Genomic DNA, 25333 nt, shown 5'->3' with positions numbered 1-25333 from the left:
AGCCAGTGGGCTTCCTACCCCTGGGGTCACTACGCCCCCTATATGACCACTTCCTGCATAACCCTGTCCAAGAGATCCTAGGTTTGCCATCACCAACATGGCTAACTCTGAAAAGTCGCCTCCACTACAGGTAGCCCACCTTGGGAGGTGGGGAGGTACAACCATGAGGTTGGACACACCTATCTGAGTAGCTAATCTTCCCGCCTGTCAAGGTGCAAAAGGTCTCTGGACAAAGTGGTTCAGCTTCTTCTCCTGTGAGAGAAGCCAGATTTACATCCCAAAAGCATGGGCTCTTTGAAGCTCCCCTGCCTTGGATTGCTAATCTGCAGGTCATCCTGTGGAAGGGGGTGTAAACATCCATCTGCCCGAGCAGACTTTATTTCTGACCACCTGAGAGCAAAGGCCGTCACCCTTGGGGGGGTTAAAAAGGTGTCTCTGGTGGCAGGCGGGCGAAAACCAGTCAGTCAGCACACCAGCAGCTAGTAGGTTTTAGGGGTCACCTCTGAGGTACCCTCCCTGTACATGTATTTTTAAATCCAACAATGGCATCAGTGTGGGTTTATTAATACAAGATGTTTGATACCAAGCATCCTATTTTCAGTAAAGCCATCATGTAGCTGGGGAACTAGTTTTCACCAGTGTCTAGTACATGTACTTTAAAATGGCTTTCCTGATCACTTGTACTCGCAGCAATAGAGCTGAGCAGCTAATGCCGATATGTGCTCGTATGTAGTATAGTGCACCCTGCCTTAGGGCTGTAAGCCCTGCTGTAGTGGTGACTTACCTGTACCTCATGCAGTACCTGTGGGCATGGCACACAGTGATGTGTGCCATGTCGTGTTTTCATTTTTATCTGCACCAACACAGGACGCCTGCAGTAGCAATCTATTTGTTTGGTGAGGATCACAAAATCCTTGTTAGGAAATATAAAGCCGAGATTACACAGGCCAAACAAGATTACTTTGTTACCCTGACCACCTCGCTTTCCTCGCCAAAGGAGCTTTTTAAAACGGTTGACTCCTTAGTCAACCTGCAAGCCCCTGACCCAGTTATCCCCTCGCAGGACTTATGTGACAGGATCGCCTCCTTCTTCCACACCAAGATACAGGATATCCATCTGGCTCTTGAGGAACAAAGACTCTCTGTTAGTGCACCTATCACCCGGGTTGAGATGAACATGAATACTACTGGCATCTCCCCACTGTGCACCCTGGATTCCTTTCCTCCTTTGACCTTACAAGATCTGGAGATCCTGCTTAACAAGATCAAGTCGGGATCTCCTCTGGATTCCTGTCCATTGAAAATTATTAAGCTATGTAGGGAGACCCTCCTACCGCCATTGCTAGACATAATGAACCTAGCTATTACAGATGGTATCTTCCCTACAGAGTGGAAGAAGGCAGTAGTCAAACCCCTGTTAAAAAAGGCATCCCTGGATCCGGAGACCCTAAAAAACTTTCGCCCCATCTCGTTGCTTCCTGCCCCTGCGAAGATGCTTGAGGCACATCTTAACAAGCATCTCGCTACTTTCGTGGAAAGCTCGGGATGTCTGGATTCCTCCCAGCATGGATTCAGGAGGGAACATAGCACCGAGTCAGCCCTCACCATCGTGCTTGATAAGATCCGCACGACAGTAGATGAGGGCCAGACCACCCTCCTGATCCTGTTAGATCTAACAGCAGCCTTCGATACCCTCTCCCCCTCAGTGCTTACATCTCGCCTGAGGGAGGTGGGGGTGAGAAGTGCAGCCCTGGATCTGTTGACCTCCTTCCTTATTGGGAGAGAACAAAGAGTCAAGCTGGGAGAGTTCCTATCTCCATCCCGACCAGTGCTATGTGGGGTCCCTCAAGGGTCGGCGCTTAGTCCGACCCTTTTCAACATCTATGTGACCCCACTGGCCAGGATAATAAGATCTTTCGGGATGGAGGTAGTTTCTTATGCAGATGACACTCAAATACTCGTCTCTCTTCCCCATTCTGATGTGCCCACCGCCTCCAAGTTTAGATCTTGTATGGAGGCGGTTGGTCACTGGATGATTCAGAACTCTCTCAAATTGAATGGGGAGAAGACTGAGGTATTGGTGTTTGGGGGGAAAGAAAACATCTGGTCAGCCAATTGGTGGCCTGACTCATTAGGAATATGTCCCTCCCCCACAACATCTGCTAAGAATCTTGGGGTGATGCTAGATCCAGCCCTTGATTTGGGCGGTCAGGTGAACAGAACTGTCTCGACCTGCTGGGGTTTGATCCATACCCTGCGAAGGATCAGGAAATATCTTTCCTTGCAGGCAAGAAAACAAATAGCTGTTGCATTAATTGGCTCTCGTTTGGACTACTGTAATGCGCTGTATGCTGGGCTAAACCGGAGCCACCTACAGCGCTTACAGGTGGTCCAAAACGCTATAGCCAGATTTGTTTTGGATATCCCCAAACGCTCCTCAGCCACTGCAGCCAGGAAATCACTGCACTGGCTACCGGTCGAACTCCGAATCCGGTTTAAAGTCCTCTGCATGACCTACAGAGCCATCACTAAAAATAGCGACACTGGTATTGGATCTATCATTTCCTATTATATCCCTGGCAGAAGCTTGCGTTCCTCTGGGAAATTGCTTCTTAAAACCCCCCGTGTACGAAGAGCTAAATGGGGTGGCAGGGCTTTCTCCACGCTAGCCCCCAAATGGTGGAACGATCTCCCCCTTGACCTGCGATCTCTTCCATCCTTACAGAAATTCCGCATGGTCCTAAAAACTCGCCTTTTTCAACAAGCCTATATGTAAGGACGTCTGTTTCAAATTCTGATTGTATTATTAGGCGCCTTGATACCTGCGGGTTATTGTCTTTTGCGCATTATAAATTATTTTCATTTCATTTCATTTCATTTTAGGGTTGCACAATTTGTGCTACACTGGGGCAAGGAGTCTCTAGACTCCTTGCCCCAGTGGTACCATTTACTAGGTACTTACTAGGGGTGCTAAAGATATTGCCACTTGGGGGTACAATTGCACAGTTTTGGGAAAGAGATCTGGCTTGCAGGAACCCAGCACACTTCCAGTCGAAATCCTATCAAATACCAGCCCGAGAGAACGTTCCTCAAATCACAATGCGCACAAAACTGCAAAAAAGCACATGAGCATCAGGAAGATAAGGTTCATGAAGAACAGTGTGTATAAAGCTCCAGGAGTCTTGAACATGCAGGTCAGGGGTCAAGCCATGAAGAGGGAAAAATGCTCCGGCTACCATACTAAGGTTGTACTTCCAAGTTGGGCATTCTAGAGAACTTGCCCGGCTGATCCTACATTGCTAGACTGCCAGCCTTGGCAGTATGTATCAGGATAGACAACACACCAGCAGTATTATGTATGAACTGACTGAGATCTGTCTTTTCAATCTGGTGACACAGAAGATTGGAGGGTGGGTCGAGAATCCTTTTTCCCTGAAGGTAACTCACATCAGGGTGGAGGAAAGATCGGCTAAGCAGAGCCTTCTTATTTTCTCCCGATCTTTCTTTCACCCTGCTTGTGTTCTCCCAGATATATGCAAAAGGCTTGGAGAACCATTCTTAGACCTTTTTCCTTACAGAGAGGACTCTCCATTGCAGAGGTTCTTCTCAGTATCAGGATGGGGCCTCCTCAGCTGCTGTATGCAATTTCTCCTATTTCACACATCCCTTTCCTTCTTAAATGGTGCATAAGTAAGTAGCAGTGGTCATTTAGGTAATCTTGTTTGCTCGGTCACTCATGGTTTCTCCTCCTAAAGTCCATAGCATCTCTTCCTCTGTGGAGAATCACTTGTCTCCCTATGCTCTCAGATCAATGATGTGTGTCTTCAGAAACTGGCCCTCTCAATCTGGAGGTTTTAGAGGGTTGGGTTTAGAAGGACAGGCGTGCTAAAATATATCGCAGAAATTATTCAGGGTTCCACACGCCCTCTACTTTGAAATCTAACAACAAACACTGCGGGAATTTCCAGGGATGGTGTTCCTCTAGATCTCTGTCAACTATAGCGTGTGAGATTGTTGATTTTTTGCAGTTTTTGCTGGATATTTTTCAAAAACAGTTGGCTGTCACAACAATGGAGGCACAGTGGCAAGTGTGGATTTAGAGAGCCTTGGTATGGTTTTTGTAAGGATTTTAATTTAGCAAGGAGGCTTTTGAGGAATGAGCAGTGGGCCGCCGCGGGGGGCCTGGAGGAGGTGAGGTGCCCCATTTGATCTGGGTGCTGCTCGGGGCCCGTGAGCCTATCCTGGAGCCCGGTGTGGGTGCAGCTGGTTCACTTGAGCGCCCGACGCCCCGGTTGGTTCCTCCTTTGTCCGGTGGTCCACGGCCGGAGTTGAGCGGTACACTGCGTGGTCACATGGAGGTCCTTGGCCAGCTGGCTGCTGAGTGTTGAAGGGCCGGGTCCGGATTTGGTTTCATGGCCGTGCGGGTGAGGGCGTTGGTCCCTTTATTTGATGGCTGGCCCCGTTATTCCTGTAAGTGGTGGCGGAACTCCCTGGGGGTGCACCATGGCGACTAAGACGGACTCTGACGGGCAAGCACCCAAGACCACCAGGGGTGCCAGGCAGGTCCAATCGAATAAGCTGGATAAATATACCATCCCCAAGGGGTCGCCTCTCGAGTCCAAGAAGGGTCCTGGTGGAAGCACCAATGGCCACTCCGCGGAAGAGGAACCGTCCTTAAGGGATCTCATGGCGGCTATCACTGGGGTCCAGGCGTCTCTGTGCCAGCAGATGGAGACACTTGACACCAAACTGGATACAGTCTCGATAGAAATGGGGCTGATCAGGGCGGACCTCTCGAAGGCGAACGACAAAGTAAAAACGCTGGAAGTAAAAACAACGAGTCTTATTGACGACGTGAATCAGTTGCAGCAGAAGGTGCGTGATCTTCGGGCCTCGAGGGAGTCTACGGATCGCCGGCTCGATGAGTATGAAGGGAGGTCCCGACGCAACAATGTTCGCATCCTGGGAGTCCCGGAGAAGGCTGAGGGGCATGACACGGATCTATTTGTTGAGAACCGTATCCTGAATCATCTCAAACCTAAGGGCCTCAGTAAGTTTTTCGCAGTGGAGCGTGCTCACAGGGTGCTGGGAGGCAGACCCCGGGTTGGGGCAAATCCTAGACCCATCATTCCGCGTGTCCTCAACTTCCGAGACCGGGACGCTATCCTGCAAGCAGCCCGTGCGGCCGACCCTTTGGAGTTTGAGAATGCGACGCTCCTGTTCTTCCCGGACTTCACGCAGGCGGTCCAGAAGCAAAGGCAGCGGTTCCTCTTGATCAAGAAGAAGCTGAGGGACAAGGGCATGAGGTATGCAATGATGTTTCCTGCCCGCCTGCGCGTGGAACTGGATGGGAAGACCTGGTTTTTCGATAATCCTGAAGTGGCGGCGGACTGGCTCGATAACATTCAGGGTCCGGACTCGGAGTCTCGCGATCAAGGGGAAGCAGAAGAACAATGACTTGGTGCAGCGTGAGGCCAACAGGGGGTTATTGAATGATGTTTCTTGGGAATGTTCCAGTGGGGTCTAATGCTTGGATTGCCAGCAGATTAGTGTCCATATGTCATTGTGTTATTTTAGGATGCGGGTATATCCACAAAGAGTTGGGTGGGGGGGGGGGTGCTAGTCCGTTGGCCCTCCTCTATTTTCTACTTTTAGATTTTTGTGGTGTGGTAGGGGAGACAGGCACACTGCTAGTTGGGGATGAGCGAAAGCTGTATGCAGGGGTGCAGGGAGGGGGGATGGTGGGGGGAGTTTTTGGCGTGTAGGGTTCTTACTGTATGTTTTTTTCTTTTTTGATTTGATCTACACTGGGTGCTGTTGATTTATCCTATTATTGCTTGGCATGGCGATGTCCTCCAATAATAGGGTGGCTGGGATTTCCGTTTTGAGTTGGAATGTGAATGGGCTTGGGGACAAGATCAAGAGGGGTATGGTCAGTCAGTTGATTCGGAGACACTCCCCAGATGTGGTATTATTGCAAGAAACTCACCTCATGGGGAAGCGTTGCATGGCACTCCACAGAGGGGGCTATAAATTGGTTGCGCATGCTGGTTTTAAGACTGGGTCGGGAGGGGTTGGGCTTTTGATTAAGAACTCTTTCCCTTTGGCCATCCAGGCCACGTGGACGGATAATAGGGGTAGATATGCTGGGATATCGGGGCTTTGGGTAGGGAGAACTGTGACCTTTTTGTCTGTTTACGTGCCACCGGCCCTTCAGGCGGATACATTTCATGATCTATGCAAGATTTTTCTGACGTTGCCTGTTGGGTTGTTGGTTGTCGGGGGTGACTTCAATGCAGTTATGGATGGAGAGGTTGATAGGTGTCCGGCCCGGGAGCTGTTGCAGTCTCGGTGGTGGTTGGCTGACTTTGTTGAGTCGACTGGTCTGATTGACAATTGGAGGCTTAAAAACCCCGGTGAATCTCAATACACTCATGTATCGGCTGCGCACAAGTCTCTTTCCAGGATTGATTACGTGCTCGTGCCTGCGGCACAGGCTGCTTGACTCCGGGAGGTGCGACACTTGGCTAAGGGGGTCTCGGACCACTCACCTGTCTGGGTTAGTTTAGACCTTGGCGGGCGTGATGCGGCTAGGGTTGCACCTATTAGCGCTTGGCGGTTGCGAGACCCGGCGGCTAAGAAGGAGATTGTGCGTGTGGCTGAACGATACTTTCAAGAAAACGTAGGCACGGTAGACTCCAAATGTTCTCTGTGGGAAGCATATAAAACAGTATTGCGAGGGGAAATGTCATTTGTTTCTGGAAAGAAGAGGGAGGGACGCGTGGAGATTGACAGGGTGGAATCAGAACTGGTCGCGCAGGAACGGGCGGTGTCACTTGACCACACCCCTGAGGGACTGCACCGCCTGCGCCTCCTTCGGGACGAGTATAGGGGCTTGGCTCAGAATAATGCTCAGACGCAATTGGCGGATACCCAAAGCAGGGTGTACGAACATGGGGATAAGGCTGGGAAACTGATCGATTGGCTGGAGAAAGGGGAGTGGGCGTCGCGTTTGGTACCGGTGCTGGAACCCGTTGGCTCGCATAAAATAACGGATCCGCAGGCGATTGCGGATGAATTTGCTGGATATTACAAGGAGGTGTACGCGGCCGAATGTACCTATTCGGAGTCTTAAAATGCGGACTTGATTCGAGACAATCGGATGCCCACTCTCTCGAAAGAGGAAAGGGAATTCCTGAGATCCCTAATTACAAATGACGAAGTGGCACAGGCTATTAGGGGGGTCCGCTCTGGCAAGGCCTCCGGCCCTATTGGGCTCCCCATTGAGATCTATAAGGTGAACGTGAATAAATTGGCTCCCTTTGTTAAGGATATGTTCAGTGAGAGTAGGGAGAGGGGTCGGCTCCCGTGTGATCAGCGGGCCGCAAACATCATAGTCCTGCATAAGTAAGGCAAACCAAGGACGGAATGTTCTTCATACCGGCCGATCGCCTTATTGAATGCCGAGCTTAAGGTATTAGCCAAGCTTCTGGCGACTCGGCTGGTTAAGGTCATCGCGACGCTGATTCACCCGGATCAGTCAGGTTTTATGCCCCGTCGGAATACAGCTCTAAATTTGCGCAGGTTGCATGGGGTGTTGGGCGGTGCATCGCAAATCCATGAGCCGACGATTTTGTTGTCCTTGGACGCCACCATGGCATTTGATAGAGTGGAGTGACCCTATCTCTTTGCAGTCTTGAGTAAGTTGGGCGTTGGGCCGGAGTTTGTTTCCTGGGTCCGTCTTTTATACTCCGATCCCCTAGCTCGAGTGGTTGTCAATAACCATAGATCAGCAGACTTTACACTGGGGAGGGGCACCCGGCAGGGATGTCCTCTTTCCCCGTTGCTCTTTGCCTTGGCGCTGGAGCCGCTGGCGGCGTGGGTCTGGTGGGACAGATCAATTAGGGGAATTAGGTGGGCTGCCGAGTGGGAGGATAAGATATCGCTGTATGCAGACGACATTTTGTTGTATCTGTCCTCTGGAGGTGTTTGGAAGATATTCCGGCTTCGCCATTAATTGGGCGAAGTCGGTCCTCTTTGTATTAATTGGTGATCCCCCAGTGGTCCCCGCAAGTTGCCCGGTTAGACTGGAAATGGAGGGATTCAAGTATCTTGGCATTTTTGTATCCCTAGACCCTCAGAGTAGATACACCAATAACTTGTTGCCGCCTCTGGCCCGGCTCAGGCGCGATGTGGTCCGGTGGAGGTCGCTCCTGCTCTCCCTGCTCGGTCGTGCTGTCCTGTTTAAAATGATGGCTCTTCCCCGGTTCCTATATGCGCTCCAAAATTCCATGGACCCGATTCCCCCGTCATACTTCAAGGAGGTGGAGTCTCTCCAGAGACAGCTCCTTTGGGTCGGTAGGCCCCGAATTGCATTTACGAAATTGACATTGCCGTGGTATGACGGGGGGGATCGGGCTCCCTAACATCCGGAAGTACTATTGGGCGTCGCATCTGGCGGCAGTTAATCATGCCATCTACGGTTCTCCGCTTGAACCCAGCTATGCCATGGATAGAGGGCAGATTCCCGGGTGAGAGTTTTCCAGGGCACTGTATGCCAGAAGGGGGCGTTTATCCCTGGTGGGGCCGACTGCGGTTGCGGTTCAGGTTTGGCATGATGCTACCCGCTCCCTTAAGTGGGACGGACGGATTACTCTGGCCACGCCTCTCTGGAATACTGAACGCCTGGGAAGTCTATGGAAGTCCAAGGGCTTTGATAAATGGGACCTCATTGGAATTTCCAGAGTTGGAGATCTGTGGGGTAAAGATGGGATCCTCCCGTTTGAAACTTTGCAGGAACTGTATCAATTGTGGGGGAGTGAGCGGTTTCGCTACCTGCAGATTAGGCATGCGCTTCTTTCCGGTATCCCCCGGGACGCGACGCCCCCAGAGGCTTCCCCACTGGAGGATCGAGTGTTGGATGGGTATCTTCCGACAAAGACGATCGCCTTGATTTATAGAAAGCTGGTGAACCATACAGATGATCCCCTTGTGGCTCTTAGAAGCCAATGGACTACAGACGGACTGATCCTAGATGATGAAGACTGGAGGGAGGCCGTGGCTTCTCCAAAGGTCGTCGCTATTCCAATGAGACTCTGGCTGGTTCAATTGAAGGTCCTCCACCGTTGCTATGTTACGGGCTCCCGACTGGTGGGTATGGGTTTGGCTGCAAGTGATGGGTGCAGGAGAGGATGCGGTGAGTCTGGAACGTTCCTTCATATGTTATGGGTATTGAGGTATTGGTCCGCAGTTCATGCCAAAGTACGGGAGGTGTGGGGTGTGAGCTTCGAGTTGGAGGCGCGGCGTTGTCTCCTGAATGTCTGGGAACCGACTGATTTCGCGTCTCATGGAAAGATGTGGGCAACGTTGGCGTGTGCTGTGGCCAAGCGTAATATTGCTCAACTCTGGGGGGCTACACAGCCGCCTACTATTGGGAAATGGATGGAGGACATGGACTGGTGTATGTTCGGAGAGCGGGCGGTGTACGTGGCCAGGGATAGACCCAAGAAATGGGGTAAAATATGGGGCCCTGGAATGTGTTTAGGGGTGATATTTGTGCGCCTCCTGTTGAACCGGAGGATCCGGCACAGACGGAGGATCCATCAACCCGTAGTTCGTTATTGTTTCTGTGGCTAGGTGGATGTATCGTTAATGTTAATGTTTTATTTGAATGCAACCCAGTGTATTTTATTGTATGTGTTTATGATTTGTGTGTGTGAATTAATAAAAAGACAATAAAAAAATTAAAAAACGTTTCTTTAAAGCTGTCATTTTTAGTTTTCTCCTCAGCAAGGATGATGGTGAGCTTGGCGCCTCTCTAAGTAAACCTCCAATTTTTAAAGATCCTGCAGGATAGTTTTGTTTACACATTATCAAGCTTGTGTCCTTAAGGTAGCTTCCAAGGTGTATAGGGAGCAGCAGATTTACTACCTGTATTTTTTCTTTCTCCATCTTCTAATGAGGAAGAACCCTCTCATGTATTGGATTTTAAGAGGGCAGCTGAGAATTAGTTTCAGAGGCCTGTGGGGTATAGGAAATCAGAACATTTCTTTGTGACTTTTGGATGAGTTAACTAGAGTCAGAATGCATTCTGTATTAGTTGAGTAGATAGATTAGATAAGTTAGTGTTGTGGCATGTTCATTAGGCAATGTTCCTACACCTGATGAAATAAAGGAACGATCTACTGGGGGGGAAAGGGGAGCAACCTCTTGGGCAGAACCACAGGGGGTTCCTATGACTATAACTTATCTAGCAGCCACTTGGGCTTCAGCACTATCATGCTGAGAGAGTAATGAAGGGCAAATATTTTAGTTAAAACTTGTTACATGCAGTTTATTCGGCATAATCTGTTTCAAAATATGAATGCAATGCTTAATAATGAACAAGCATGATTAGTGTACTCTATCAATTATAGGAAAATCCTAGACTCTGGGAACTCTGTCTACTTGTGCTCCTGAACCGTTCGGCTGCCTACTCTACAATCTACATCCTTGCTCTGATCATCATCGTGAAGGAATAGATGGGCATCGATGGGACAGTTCTAAGTAGTTTAACTCCTATTTGTCTGACGGCTCACAGACAGCGGAAATAGGGAGCTCGGTCTCGGGCAAACCCAACCTAAATCAGTGGGTCCCACAGAGCTCTCTCCTCTCCCCAACCCTGCCTAATCTATATCTTGAACTACTATTAACTGTGGGTTCCTTTTCCTAGTGTAATAGGTTGTTTTGTGATGTCTGTTAACCAAAACGTAGTTCCTGCTCTCGTGTAAAGCACCCAAATACCTTTGGACCAAGTATGCACAATACCAAAACTACAAAAATAAAGATAAATAAGCAGTTCAACTCCTGCCTTCATCAACCTGTACTGGAGGATGGAGGAAGTCTCTCTGCTTGAATGGGTCAAAATATTAAAAATTGGAGTTGCATTGTACCACAGTCTTCCTTTATTGTGGCTGAAAGAGCTGGGAACCACTCAATTCATTCATTAGCAGTAAATAACATGGCTTGATTCTGAGCTTCCAGTGGACCATCAAATCTTAGCAGTAGTGAAAATGACCAACACTAGTCTCTGTGTTGCTGTGAACGATGCTGGTGCTGCGACTGCTGTCTCACTGCAGTACAGTGACCAGAGGTTTGATGTCGCCTTGACTCGATTATTGCAATATTGCTTTTGCTAGAACACCAAAGAAAGAGCGTTAGAAACTTCAGAGGCTACAGAAACAAGCAGCCAGAATGTGTCTCAAACTAAAGAAATAGTCCCATGTATCACCCTCAAACATCTGTATTGGCTGCCTGTGGCTATGAAAATTACATTAAAAGTAATCTTTAAATTACTGAAATATCTTGAGTCTCGATTTCAGAACTACACTGGTTGCACCTCAAGTCCAGTAATGCAGTCTTGCTGACGTAACTGCGACTGAACCGCAAGACCACGAAGACAGGTTATCCCAAGTTTTGGGCGCCCAGCTCTTGAACATGTTGCAACCAGATTTGAGGAATCTACCTAATGCGGCAGGTATAATGTAATAAAAAAAGTCTATTCAGAACAGCCTTCACATTCAGCAACAAAACCTCTGGTCTGCTCTCCACTAAAAACGCCTGGTGCCCTTCTACGAACACTCCAGTGCCGATCAGAAACACAATGCTGATTTCGACTGCGCAACAGCTTAGATCGCCTGGAAAGGAATTTTCTTTACAGTGACTGTCATCTATACTCTCCGCAGCATTACAAAGTGGTAAACTGTGCAGCGCATCACTAAAATGAATTAATTAATTTATAATAAAGGAAGAAACCATGATTATGGCATAACAATTAGTAACTCAAGTGTTCCATGCCAAGGGGACAGTTTAGTGGGAGATGTGGAGTTTATTGGAGTTTATTGGAGGTGGGCCTTGCAAAACATAAATGCACAGGAGCTCATGAGAAGGTTGTTAAATGGGAGATCCCTGTGGTGCAATCCAAGAGAACCTCCAATTAGCAGAGAGAAACAAAGGTCTCTTGTATATGGCCCTAATTCAGGACCGAAAAAGATCCTATAAACTTGGGGTTAGGTTTCCAAATAGGTGGAGGGGCAATTCAGAGACTGCAGGAATCACACGCAGGGTCAGCTGAGACTGTGAATGTCAGCTAAAAAATATTTTTAACTCCTCACAAAAGAACAGGTGACCCTTTTCTTGACATTTTGTTGTTTTCTGTGATTCTCTTCCTGTCAGTGTAACACTTCCGAGCCATCTACCCAGCTCCAGCATTTGTTTATTATATTTCCTCCTTGCAGAGCTCCCCCCGAGGGACCCCTTGGATTTGCCCCTCACCATCCTCGAAGTCGGTTGTGCAGGGCGGTTTGAGCTCATCACAGAGCCCGAGGAGCGAAATGGTGCCCTTTACCCTCTTTCTACGGTGAGTCCGTTTTTTCTGATCACTGTGCACTGCACGATGAACAGTGGAACATATTTAGGATGCTTCCCATGTGTTGAGTGTGAACCTGAAACTGTTCCTACTCTGAGTGTCTCAAATCTGAACTTAATGGCAATTTGTTTTTCTTTGTAAAATGTCAAAATGACACCAGAGTCTCCAAGTGATGTATGTACCAGTCATTACTTTGAACTCAGCAGTGTAATTCTCATTTTATCAATGTCCGAGGAGGGTGTACTTGGAGTCCATGGGTCCTAATCTGTGACTTGCCGCTTAGACAAGGATCCCCGAAGCAGGCGCATTGAAGGACCAAGTGTATGCTCATTGTTGATTTCTGTACTTTCCATCAGGAGTTAAAGCATTGGTGTCTTCATATCAGGCAGATTGCTGGTTCCGAGTCCAACCATTTCTAAACTGTAGTAGTGCCGAGAAGGTGCTGCCGACACAGAGATCCCTTTTTTCTATCTGAAGGAATTGGAGGCTGTAGGAGACGTAGAGGCCTTCATTAGAAGTTTCACTTTTTAGGTTTCGACATGGCGATCTGCGCAAGCAGTTCGCGCAGGCGAAATCTATTGTTTACAATATTGGCTCTAGGAACGTCCCCCGGCTCCCATTGGCTAGCTCCATAAATGGAGGCTAGCCATTGGAAGCCGGATCTGTCCGTCAAGGCCGGACCAGATTCGGGGGCGTTCCCGGGATTTTTTCCCTCTCCGCCTCTGCGATGTCGTCATCGCGGCGGTGGGCGGAGTTTCGTTTTTTTTTTTTTAGGGTTTGTTTTTGTCATTCCATGCCGACCACGGCCGCCGGAGTATAAAAAAGGGTCAGGGACAACCAATAAACAAAGATCCTTAAGTATTGCCCGGCGGTGTCGCCTCTTGAACCCACAAAATATTAATCAATGAAGAGGCAGGCGCTGGAGACTGGAAGGCAGGAAACAAGGGTTTATTTTCTCCGGAGGAGAACACATCAGTTCAGACAGCAAGTATCGTCACGAGGTGCTCTAACCGCATCTCTGAGGCCTGGCCTCTTATACACAGGTTTATGATCTTTATTGCAGGTAACACATTCTTGCAATGCTTTGAAGTATGAAAGGACATCCTCGGAATCTCCCCTTCAGGCCCGTTCCCACACACATTTACAGTTGAAGTCCCCACCCTGGTCACAACAGGTGATGATTATCGCGCAGCTGGACATTCCGCCGATTCACGGGATGTGTGGGGTTGATCGGATCTCATAGGGAGGGGGCTTTGATCAATTCGAGGGTCCTTTAATGGGGGAAGCTTCCTACTGTACGGGGGGGGGCAATAAACAGTATCCGCAGGGCCAGGTGGCGGCCTGGGAACGAGGAAGACAAACGGGCACACAGGAAAAGGGGGGGGTTGTATCTAAGGACCTGGGACCATGAAAGGAATGAAGGGAGGTGTCACGCTGGGAACAAGATGGGATTCCGAGGCGGAGCTGCGCTGAAGAGGGGTTTATGACCCAGGGCATGTGAGAGCGGGGGTGGCCAGTGCGTGGGGGGGGGGGGCTTGTGAGGGCGAAGAGCTGTGCTGGGGGTCAGTGGCGTGCAGAGGGTGGTTCTGATCGAGGCACCTAAAATGGCGGGTGCGCACGACAAAAAGTGTGGCATCAGGGGAAAAGGCAAGATGGCGCAGATAATGTTTACCAAACCGTACTAATTTTCCACAGTCCTCCCTTTAACATTCCCAAGACATCTTGCTGGCCAATTTCCTATCCATGTCTACTGTGGCGGTCATAAGTAAAGAAGTAGGAACCCAGGTGAAGGAGCTGTAAACATTACATTTAAAATCTTTCGTCTTAGGAGGCGGACCCATCGTTAAGCTCATTGCAGGAAAGTCATAGTAATGCAATATCGGACAAAAAACGATTCTGTAGTGAGAGCGTCGGGTACATTTCATAGATGCTTATAGTCATTCGGAATATGAACTGATAGGTTATTACATATGTAAGTTCATTTCGTATTCGGTTGGAGCATAATCAATACAATGGTGGCTGGGAGAGAAATGAGACGTAGTAAAAACGATAATCAGGGGTGTCACTGTTCGAAGGGGAAGTCTTATTGTCGTGGACCATTATTAGTGAGTTCTCAGCATTCTTTGTCGTCTTCTGTTGGCACTGTTGAGCACCGGCGGTGGAGCTATGTGTCCAGCTCTATTCTATGTCCTGCGTTGCAGGGCATGACCTTTTCCTCGCTTTCCTGGTCAAAAAGGTCCTTTTTCGCCCTGTGTCCTAACTATTCTTTCATGGGTACCTTAGACAGGGCATCCAAGTTTCATTTTAGTTTGCAACAAAACCCTATTCTATCTGACCGCAGTTTTTCTTTTTCGAGTCGATTGTCAAAGAGTTCAGGTGGAAGAAGGGGGTGTGTGAGTAGTCCTTAGGGTAGGTCGGAGGAAAAGGGGATGGAGCAGGGCCAGATCGGGAACAGACCAGGGGGACGGAAAATTTCATAATGTCTTATGTCTGGAATATCTTGTCTTCCCACTCACAAAAGATGCTGATTAGCAGACTTGGATGGGCTGCAAAATGGAGTGGCATGCCTCGAGAGGAGCGCCTTACATTTGAGCATCAGGGACAATTTCTTAATTCGTGCCTTCCCGCCCCCCCCTCCCGCTGTCCGTGTGTCTGTTCCGCCCCCCTCCCCGTGTGTCCGTTCCGCCCCCCTCCCCGTGTGCCCGTTCCCGCCCCCCTCCCCTTTCACTCTCCGTTGCTTGTTTTTAGCATACCATAGTTACACAGACGTGTGCACAAACGTTTGTGAGTAGTGCATCGGTTAGTCGATTTTTGTACTATAGTATGCCCAGATGTGTGCCCAAACTACTTGTACTACAGTTATTTAGATTGCACATCACCGATATTGTCTTATGTCTGGAATATCTTGTCTTCCCACTCACAAAAGATGCTGATTAGCAGACTTGGATGGGCTGCAAAATGGAGTGGCATGCCTCGAGAGGAGCGCCTTACATTTGAGCATCAGGGACAATTTCTTAATAAGTGCAGAGGGCTCCTAGATGGGAGTAAGGAGTCACTTCTCTGCGACTCGGCAGCCCATGAAAAAGTGCTCCCAGAATGAGAAGACGTGCACACATTGGCAGACTTGTCAACTCACCCGCATCTGACCTGTGCCAAGGTTTTTTCACCGCCTAACAAACAAAATGTTTCCAAAGACTTCACTAGAGTTGCCTGCTATTCAAGTCAATATCACCATTCAAAAAAGTGTCTATCCTCCGTCGACCTTAAAGGGAACACACATCACTCTCTGAAATGCCTGACTTCACCTGCATTTTTGAGGCAAGAGGTTGACAGGCGTGTGTGAAGCTCCCAAAATAACGTCGCATCTTTCTTCTGCACCAATCAATCAATCAATCAATCAGAACATTTGTATAGCGCACTACTCACCCGGAGGGTCTCAAGGCGCTGGGGGGGGGGGGACCGCTACTGCTCGAACAGCCAGGTCTTGAGCTGCTTCCTGAAGGCGAGGTGGTCCTGGGTCAGGCGGAGGTGGGTCGGAAGGGAGTTCCAAGTCTTGGCGGCCAGGTAGGAGAAGGCCCTTCCTCCTGTGGTGGCTCTTCGGATGCGGGGGACGGCGGCGAGGGCGTGGCTGGTCGATCGAAGCTGGCGCGTGGGAGCGTAGAAGTTGAGGCGGCTGTTGAGGTATCCTGGTCCTTGGTTGTGTAGGGCTTTGTGTGCGTGGGTGAGGAGCCGGAAGGTGATTCTCTTGTTGACCGGGAGCCAGTGCAGGTCTCTCAGGTGTCCGGAGATGTGGCTGCGGCGGGGGATGTCCAGGATGAGTCGTGCTGAGGTGTTCTGGATCCGCTGAAGTCTCTTCTGGAGTTTGGCGGTGGTACCGGCGTAGAGGGAGTTGCCGTAGTCCAGACGGCTGGTGACGAGGGCCTGGGTGACCGTCTTCCTGGTCTCGGTGGGGATCCATCGGAAGATCTTGCGTAGCATTCGCAGGATGTTGAAGCACGACGAGGAGACGGCGTTGACTTGTCTGGTCATGGAGAGGGAGGAGTCCAGGATGAAGCCCAGGTTGCCCAGCCTGATCTGCCTGGTCGGCACGTGCTCGCGCAGCTTCCGGTGTGTTGTCAAGCACTGTCAATTCACACAAAAGTCTTCTGGAGTTCATGGCAGCACCTAAGAGGTTTTAAGAACCCAAAGCCACAGAGGGCGCTCAGCTTTGACTTGCTGCTACCTCGTACCCCGACCTTCAGCAAGCTCTGTCCTACTCAACCCTTTATTTCTGTCTGTTTCAGGGGAATTACTTTCTTTCTCTGAGTTAATGTATATACTGTCAATTCTGCGATTAATGTTAGCAAGGTGTTGTCATGTTTCTCAGTGAATGTGTGGGGGGACCCCTCCCCCCCCCCCTGCTCCACATCACGAGGGAGCGCACGTTGCTTCTGGTATGCTGCAGCACATGCGGATTCACACCGACACCTTGCAGTGTTCGGTTCAAGGCACTCATAAGGCTGCAGGAGCACGCTGGTACTCAGGGACACCCTCTTTGACCTATGCCTCCATCAGGACATGACTTTTGCCAAACTCTGTCCCTCTCACCTATGTATTTATTTCTCATTTATTTAATGGTTTCAAGTGAACTGTTTTGTTTTTATGGCTGTACAATGGTATCATTTGGTACACTCATACCTGTCAACTTATTTGACAGGTGCCGCACCTTTTTACTTCAATGCACCCTCCTGACGAAGAAAATTTCTCCATAAAATATAATGGAGCCACCCGCTTTTCAAACCTATATCACCCTCCAAAAAAGTGTTAATTCCCCATTGAACAATGATTATCAGTCCATGTTAGATAAGTGCAGCATCTTTTAGGCAAGACTGGTACATCACAATGCCTTTTGTTTATATTATAACACAACCACAGACAGACAGACAGCATGCTACTCCACTGGGACTCAGTGTTATTAGGGAAAGGTGTTTAGTAGTTAACGGTGTATTGCCTCAGTCAGTTTCACTGTTAGGGGGGAGTGATTAGTGTTTTGTTTTTGTTTAGTGATTAGTTTTGTTTGGTAGAAATTAGAAGAGCGAGCTGCTTACAGTATTGGCTGTGCGCGGACTATTAGGTTGGGATTATGCAACCGGCTAAAATGTGTTTTTAGTTTGTTTGTTACACCTTTGCTTGAGTGAATGCGGCGCTTGTTTAGGATGCATGTTGGTGGTGGTGCCTCTGAAATAACCCGGACGTGGTTGGGGAAGGTTTGGTTGGTTGATCTTGTATGAGTTTATTTCTGATTCTGGTGCTCTGTGGCGTGACTTGTACAGTCAGTTGATTCCAGAGAGGAAGAACCAGGTCTTTTCTGCCTTCCTGAATGTCAGGTGAGCTTCAACGCACCCTTCATCCACTGGGAGTGAGCACCATCATTTTGCTGCTTGCACAGAGAAAGATGTGCAACCAATGGTTTTCTTTTTGTAAGTCAGAAAAAACAGTTTTGGTGTCAATCTACAGCGAGGTAATCTTTTCAGGTAGTGTGTGTTGATCTTTTGATGGAAGGTTGGTGCTGTTCTATTCATGGCTTTGTGTGGCATAAACAGGGTTTTGAAGGTGGCTCCCTTTGTAATGGGCAACCAGTGAAAGGCCTTCAAAGCAGCAAGATTTTCTCTTATAGATTTATGTGCAGAAGCTGTTGTAGGGGCTAACTCCTGGATTCTTTGTAAACACCTCAAGACAGAATCTTTGGTTAGGCTGGTGGCATAGTTGTCATGGATGTGCTCTGCATTATGAAGTCAGGAGTATTGCTGACATGCCATATATTTTCAAAAGCTAATTTTGCTGGGGCAAAGTCAGACACTTATAGGAGTACTTCTGGGAAAGTTATGTTGGCTCTTAAAGGCCAGTGCTGCAGAGGGGGGGAGTTGACCCTCTTGTCAGGCAGCCTTGACAATTCCTTTATAAATGATAATTTGGTCATGATATTTCTGGCAAACACTATTGTTACTAATGACCACTGTCTATGAGGTTGCCCGAGTGGGCGAAGCAAAGGTATGCAGTCCCAGAGTGCTGCTGGAGAATCATGGGGGCATTGCATCTACTTTGATTCTCATGGCGTCTGCTGACCAAGTTTTCCCCTGTCAGTTAAATACTAAACCCTCTCGCCCACCATAACAATGCAGGATGGGAGAGGAGTGGGGAGTGGCCAGAGCAGGTGGATTCATTTACAAATATATTCGAAATTCTCCCTTCTTTATTGATGTGAGCACAAACACGCATATACTCACAGCAATGCATATTGAAAAAGAAGAACTATGAGCTCTTACACCTGTTTTTTTCGATTATCAGCCCTCATGTCTAACAAGTAATGGGATCTTAGGTGAGAATGATGGCAGCACATTCCTGGGAGAGAATAAAAGTGACACGTGGAAATGCTTGATTTACTCAAAATCACTAGCAGTGCATTCCATGCTATCGTTTTAGCTCATCACTATCATTTCAGAAAGAACCAATCACTTGGGCCTTGGTTTTGCTCCTCGTCCCCCCCCCCCCCCATTTCTGTGTGTGTGTTTGTGCTCTGTGTGTGTGTGCAAATGCAATAGGTCTCACATTTGTGAGAGATTAAGGTATTGGCATTGTAAATGACAATGACATTTATTTATCAGTTTTCAAAACCAACACATAAATACAAAATATGTCATTTACAATGCCAATAGCTCTAACTTTTACAAAGGCGAAACCGTTGCATTGTAAATGCTTGTTCTTATAAGCTGTAAGCAAATTTTATTTTCGTGTAGTTTCCTGGGTGGTCACTTGACCTTGTTTTTCACCACTTGCTAGCCACCCGTGGCTTTCGCCTAGGGTGCTAGAGACCCTTGTATGCTCTACTCTCCCTAGAATCAGATACCTTTAGCAGGGCAGGGAATGGAAACCCCACCATCCACCTCATGGGACCATGAGCCTCTAACATCACCTGTTGACCTTTGTTACAAGCATTGCTCCAGTACAAGCCACTGTGGACACCGATTTTACACAAACTGCCAGCTGGGCAAGTCACCATCACTCACAATATCACTCTTTCCAGAGTGAACTGTCTTCAAACCTTCAATTTCAAAGTCACCAACCTTACAACACTGAAACTGTCTGCAGTAAAGCAACCTTTATCACCAACTTTGAATCTCCTTTCTCTCCACCACTAAACAGCCATTACTGAGGCATAGATTGTCTCAAAGGGGCTTGTTTCACCGGATGAACTCCATATGGATCATGATGTCCTCTTCAGGACTCTCACCTTTTGCAAACCAAACCATCTTCTACCACTGATAGAAAACACACCTACCTCCTGCTCCTCCATCACCATGGGTGAATAGCTGTGTTTCAGCATCTGGACTCCTGTGTCCCTAGTGATCAAACATAACCACAGCACCACCCCAGATACATACCTGTTAAGTCTCCTACTCAAACTCCCTTGCTGCTCTTAGCCACCTTTGCCATCTCAGACTATTTATGAACAATTTTTATTTTTATTTTTTTAGAAACTTTATTTGAAGTTTCACACAATAACATGATACAGGTTTGCAACCAATGCCAGCAAAAAATATAATAATAAAAACCAAATCATGCAGTCATAAAGCATAGTGGTATAGTTCTAAAGGTCGGTCTATCCGCTGATTTCCCCCCCCCCCCCCTTCCAAAAGCAGCAGCCAAGTATAACGGACATTTAACCCCCCCCCCCCCCCCTTCGGTTCAGTTATGAACAAAAAATTACTTTGAACTTTTTCCTGGGTGTTTTGTGCGCATGCGCGTGTTGATAGTAGTGCTTTAATCTTTGACATGTTTGCCTTACAATGATTTTTTTTTGCCTGAGGATAGCTGAATATGGGCAATTATTATTTCATTGATGGCGTGAGTTTGTTTACAAATTAATCCTCTGATCTTGTGTTTGGATCCTGCCCAGAGAAGATGTCAGATTTACTTTCTGGACTAGTGAATCTGTTGGGTTGTTCATGTGCCGACCGGCCCATGTCTGTCTACTTATCTGTGGGCTCCAGTTTTACAATAATTTACTGTGGTTTACCCACACAGACACATTTACTGTCAACTCTCCATACAGCTTCCCAACGGCCTCCCACCCTATGCTGTGGACATCCTTACAGAGACAGAACAGCGATACTTGTCTGATCCCGAATGGCTTCCTATCCACCATTTCGAGAAGTCTCAGAGGTGAGTGACAAGACTAGGAGTGTGCCTGGCAGTGTTGCATTCGGTGGGATGCGTTGTTTAAAGTCCCAAATAGTGGATGAAGAATGGGCATTATAGCTGGTGGTGCTTGCAACGCACTAGGTTCCAAGCTAGAAACAAACACCTTTTACTCCCAAGTTCTAATGAATAAAGTCTCTGTCTTTACTATCTCTGACTGTAAGGAATATATGATTATACCACGCTTACAATTACCACGCATGGCTTTACCACGCGAATTTTACATCGCAAGTGGCTTTACCACGCTGCAATTTACAACGAAGGATTATACCACGCGTAGAAACGTCTTACCTGCACGTCTTTCAACAGCAGCCCTTACTTCCATCCACCATGGAAACAAGCGTCAAAACACGTCTACCAAAATAAAAAAAAGGCTGCTATTTTGACGTACACGGCACGTCTTTGGGGGAGGCTCTTTCCTTTTACTTTTAAAATAATGTGCGTTTTTTTTATTTAAGTAACCCGCTTGTTATTTTTCGGGGGGAGACCCCCCCAGCCCCCCCCCCCCGAGCCCCCCCCAGCCCCCCCAAGCCTACGCAGAACGACTGGAAGGAATACCACGTCTCCCCCCAACCCACGCAGAACGCACTTGCGTGGTAAAGACGGTCGTGGAAGGCACCCGCATTGAACAAACCTTTGGGTGGTAAGTGTACCGTGGTAAACGTTATGCGTGGTGATGCCTTCGTAGTAAATGATGTTTCCCGACTGTAAGATGTGGTTGAGACAGAAGTAGTTGTGTGCGATTGAGGCACATCCACAGGAAAATGGGCTTGCCCTGCAGCAGTGATCGGGAGTGTGGCAGTGAAATGCACAGACAAGGCCATGTATCAGAAGTAGGGGGTGTGTATGTTCTTGTGTGCACCACCAGCTGCATAGATCCTGTACGCTTGCAACCAACAGCCAGCAGAGATGTATGCTTATGTCCAGCAGAGGTGGAAGCTTACTTCAAGCAGAAGTGGGAGCTTACCTCAGCAGAGGTGGAAACTTACATCAAGCAGAGGTGGGAGCTTACGGCAAGCAGAGGTGGGAGCTTACGGCAAGCAGAGGTGGGAGCTTACATCCAGCAGAGGTGGGAGCTTACGTCCAGCAGAGGTGGGGGCCAATGTCCAGCAGAGGTGGGGGCCAACGTCCAGCAGAGGTGGGAGCTTACTTCCAGCAGAGGTGGGAGCTTACTTCCAGCAGAGATGAGAGCTTACCTCCAGCGGAGGTGGGAGCTTACCTCCAGCAGAGGTGGGAGCTTACCTCCAGCAGAGGTGGGAGCTTACCTCCAGCAGAGGTGGGAGCTTACCTCCAGCAAAGGTGGGAGCTTACCTCCAGCAAAGGTGGGAGCTTACCTCCAGCAGAGGTGGGAGCTTACTTCAAGCAGAGGTGGGAACTTACGTCAAGCAGAGGTGGGAGCTTACGTCAAGCAGATGTGGGAGCCTATTTTCAGCAGAGGTGGGAGCTTACGTCCAACAGAGGTGGAAGCCTGCTTCCAGCAAAGGTGGGAGCTTACCTCCAGTAGAGGTGGGAGCTTACCTCCAGCAGAGGTGGGAGCTTACCTCCAGCAGAGGTGGGAGCTTACCTCCAGCAGAGGTGGGAGCTTACCTCCAGCAGAGGTGGGAGCTTACCTCCAGCAGAGGTGGGAGCTTACCTCCAGCAGAGGTGGGAGCTTACCTCCAGCAGAGGTGGGACCTTACCTCCAGCAGAGGTGGGACCTTACCTCCAGCAGAGGTGGGACCTTACCTCCAGCAGAGGTGGGAGCTTACCTCCAGCAGAGGTGGGAGCTTACCTCCAGCAGAGGTGGGAGCTTACCTCCAGCAGAGGTGGGAGCTTACCTCCAGCGGAGGTGGGAGCTTACCTCCAGCGGAGGTGGGAGCTTACCTCAAGCGGAGGTGGGAGCTTACGTCAAGCGGAGGTGGGAGCTTACGTCAAGCAGAGGTGGGAGCTTACGTCAAGCAGAGGTGGGAGCTTACCTCCAGCAGAGGTGGGGGCTTACGTCCAGCGGAGGTGGGGGCTTACGTCCAGCGGAGGTGGGGGCTTACGTCCAGCGGAGGTAGGAGCTTACGTCCAGCGGAGGTAGGAGCTTACGTCCAGCGGAGGTGGGAGCTTACGTCCAGCGGAGGTGGGAGCTTACGTCCAGCGGAGTTGGGAGCTTACGTCCAGCGGAGGTGGGAGCTTACGTCCAGCGGAGGTGGGAGCTTACGTCCAGCGGAGGTGGGAGCTTACGTCAAGCGGAGGTGGGAGCTTACGTCCAGCGGAGGTGGGAGCTTACGTCAAGCGGAGGGGGGAGCTTACGTCAAGCGGAGGTGGGAGCTTACCTCCAGCGGAGGTGGGAGCTTACCTCCAGCGGAGGTGGGAGCTTACCTCCAGCGGAGGTGGGAGCTTACCTCCAGCGGAGGTGGGAGCTTACCTCCAGCGGAGGTGGGAGCTTACCTCCAGCAGAGGTGGGAGCTTACCTCCAGCAGATGTGGGAGCCTACTTCCAGCAGAGGTGGGGGCCTACTTCCAGCAGAGGTGGGAGCTTACCTCCAGCATAGGTGGGAGCAGAGGTGGGAGCCTACTTCCAGCAGAGATGGGGGCCTACTTCCAGCAGAGGTGGGATCTTACCTCCAGCAGAGGTGGGATCTTACCTCCAGCAGAGGTGGGAGCTTACTTCCAGCAGAGGTGGGAGCCTACTTCCAGCAGAGGTGGGAGCCTACTTCCAGCAGAGGTGGGAGCCTACTTCCAGCAGAGGTGGGAGCCTACTTCCAGCAGAGGTGGGAGCCTACTTCCAGCAGAGGTGGGAGCCTACTTCCAGCAGAGGTGGGAGCCTACCTCCAGCAGAGGTGGGAGCTTACCTCCAGCACAGGTGGGAGCCAGCTTCCAGCAGAGGTGGGGGCCAATGTCCAGCAGAGGTGGGAGCTTACTTCCAACGGGGGTGGGAGCTTACTTCCAACGGAGGTGGGAGCTTACTTCCAACAGAGGTGGGAGCTTACTTCCTACAGAGGTGGGAGCTTACTTCCAACTGAGGTGGATGCCTACTTCCAGCAGATGTGGGAGCTTTTGTCCATCAGAGGTGGGAGCCAACTTCCAGCTGAAGTGGGTAGGATGTAGCAGGGCATGGGTGCATGATTTTAGCAGGTTCTGTGGTGTTGCAGCTGTTCTGACAGCATCAAAATGCTTTGTGGCTGTAAAGCTTTTTCTCTCTCAAGCTCTCTTTTGGGCAGACCTCAGAAACTGCTCACAATGAAAAAGGGCTGTGAGAAAATGTCTTCAGTCCAATAAGGATAGTGCACTGCACATTATACACTGCTCAGTTCAACGGGTTGAAAACCAGAATAGTCAATAGGATGCTAATCTTCTCAGTTGTAAAAATGTGAATGACCTCCGCATAGTACAGTTGAAGCATGAATAAGAGCTTAACAGTTTGGAAGGCCTCCTTGAAAGCATTGGCAGCCTTTAATGTGTACCTCTGATAGGAGAAGCAACCTGTTCTGATAGCAGCGTTATACGTGAATCTCCATTACAAAAGGGAAGACTGAAATGGAGTACTGCTCCAAGGTTTATGCTCATCACTTTACTCCACAGTGTGACTACTAGAGTATGTTAAAGAGCAAGGGAATTTCGGTCCAAAAATGTATGTAAAAAATGAAGCAATGTGTTATCAGTCCAAGAGTAAAAAGTCTCCGACTGGGCTGTTATGGTGTCGCAAGAGGAAAATAGAGGATCTATCCTCTTAATTGCATTTTGAGTTGCTCCTGCTACTTTCTTTTCCAGACTGATGGTAAAGTAGGCTTCGAGGGAGCTAATGGCCTCTGGACAACTTGTGTCCTCAACTAGTCATGGTGCCAAAAAGACTTCAGATGGATGTTCATAAAGCTGATGGGTCAATTAGATTTATCAGGGTCTTCTATTTGTATTATTTGTATTAGGTGCACACTCGCACCGAAAGGGATATCCTGGCTTGTCCTTATTACCATTTCTGATCATGAACCTAAAGTGGATATAACCATGTTTTCGATTTCTTCCAAAAGTTCAACAAATCTCACACAACGCGTATATGCTAGGGGAGCTTGTTCCAGTAGGTAGAAGCAAAAAAATTAAAGGAATGGCCACCCATTCTAGATTTATTGATTATTTTGCAAGGTATTAGAGCCTGACTAGCTGACCTAATGTTCCATATGGGTTTGTTAAAGTTAACTCTATTAAGCGGTGTTGTTGGACCATTCACGTAAAGTGCTCTTTACATATGGCACATTAGTTTGAAAATAGCTTGTTTGCAAACCAGGAGCTATTGAAGTTGGGTGAGACAGGCCAAAGCTGGTTGAGACAGGCCGTAGATGATCTCCTGTTGCTTTTATTGCAAACAAGTTTTGCAGCTGTATTCTAAATGGTCTGGAGCCATGTGAACAAGTACTCAGCCATGCCCACATACATTACCATAATCCAGCCTGCTCACAATCAAGGCTGGACAATGTTCCTTCTCCATGGTACTGGTATCCATCGAATATTTTCCGAAGGATACTGAGCAGCCCAAAACATCCCTTGAACCTTAGTTACCTGTTCTTGCAAGGGAAGGGCATCATCAATTAGAAAGCCCACATTTTTAACGGCCTTTGGGTGTGGGGGCTCAGTGTTGGCTACCACAAGCCAATCCAAATTTGCTCAGCTCCTCCAAACAGCACAATCCCTCTCACATACTGAAGTGGGACCTGGAGGACGATAAACT

The 25333-nt window shown here is 48.9% G+C and overlaps 1 protein-coding gene across 1 annotated transcript in view; it reads left to right on the top strand.

The window, feature by feature from the left end:
- The window catches only part of SKIC2 (SKI2 subunit of superkiller complex), a 251546-nt gene that overhangs the window by 23700 nt on the left and 202513 nt on the right, over positions 1–25333 (top strand). Inside the window, exons 2-3 of the mRNA XM_078645898.1 lie at positions 12276–12397; positions 20499–20608. Of these exons, the coding sequence (XP_078502024.1) occupies positions 12276–12397; positions 20499–20608 (232 nt within the window). The remainder of the gene's footprint in view (positions 1–12275; positions 12398–20498; positions 20609–25333) is intronic.

This window comes from Lissotriton helveticus, chromosome 5_1 (genome assembly GCF_964261635.1).
Source record: "Lissotriton helveticus chromosome 5_1, aLisHel1.1, whole genome shotgun sequence".
Lineage (NCBI taxonomy): Eukaryota > Metazoa > Chordata > Amphibia > Caudata > Salamandridae > Lissotriton > Lissotriton helveticus.
Note: the sequence above shows the minus strand (reverse complement) of the source record. Positions and strands in the feature narration are given on the sequence as shown.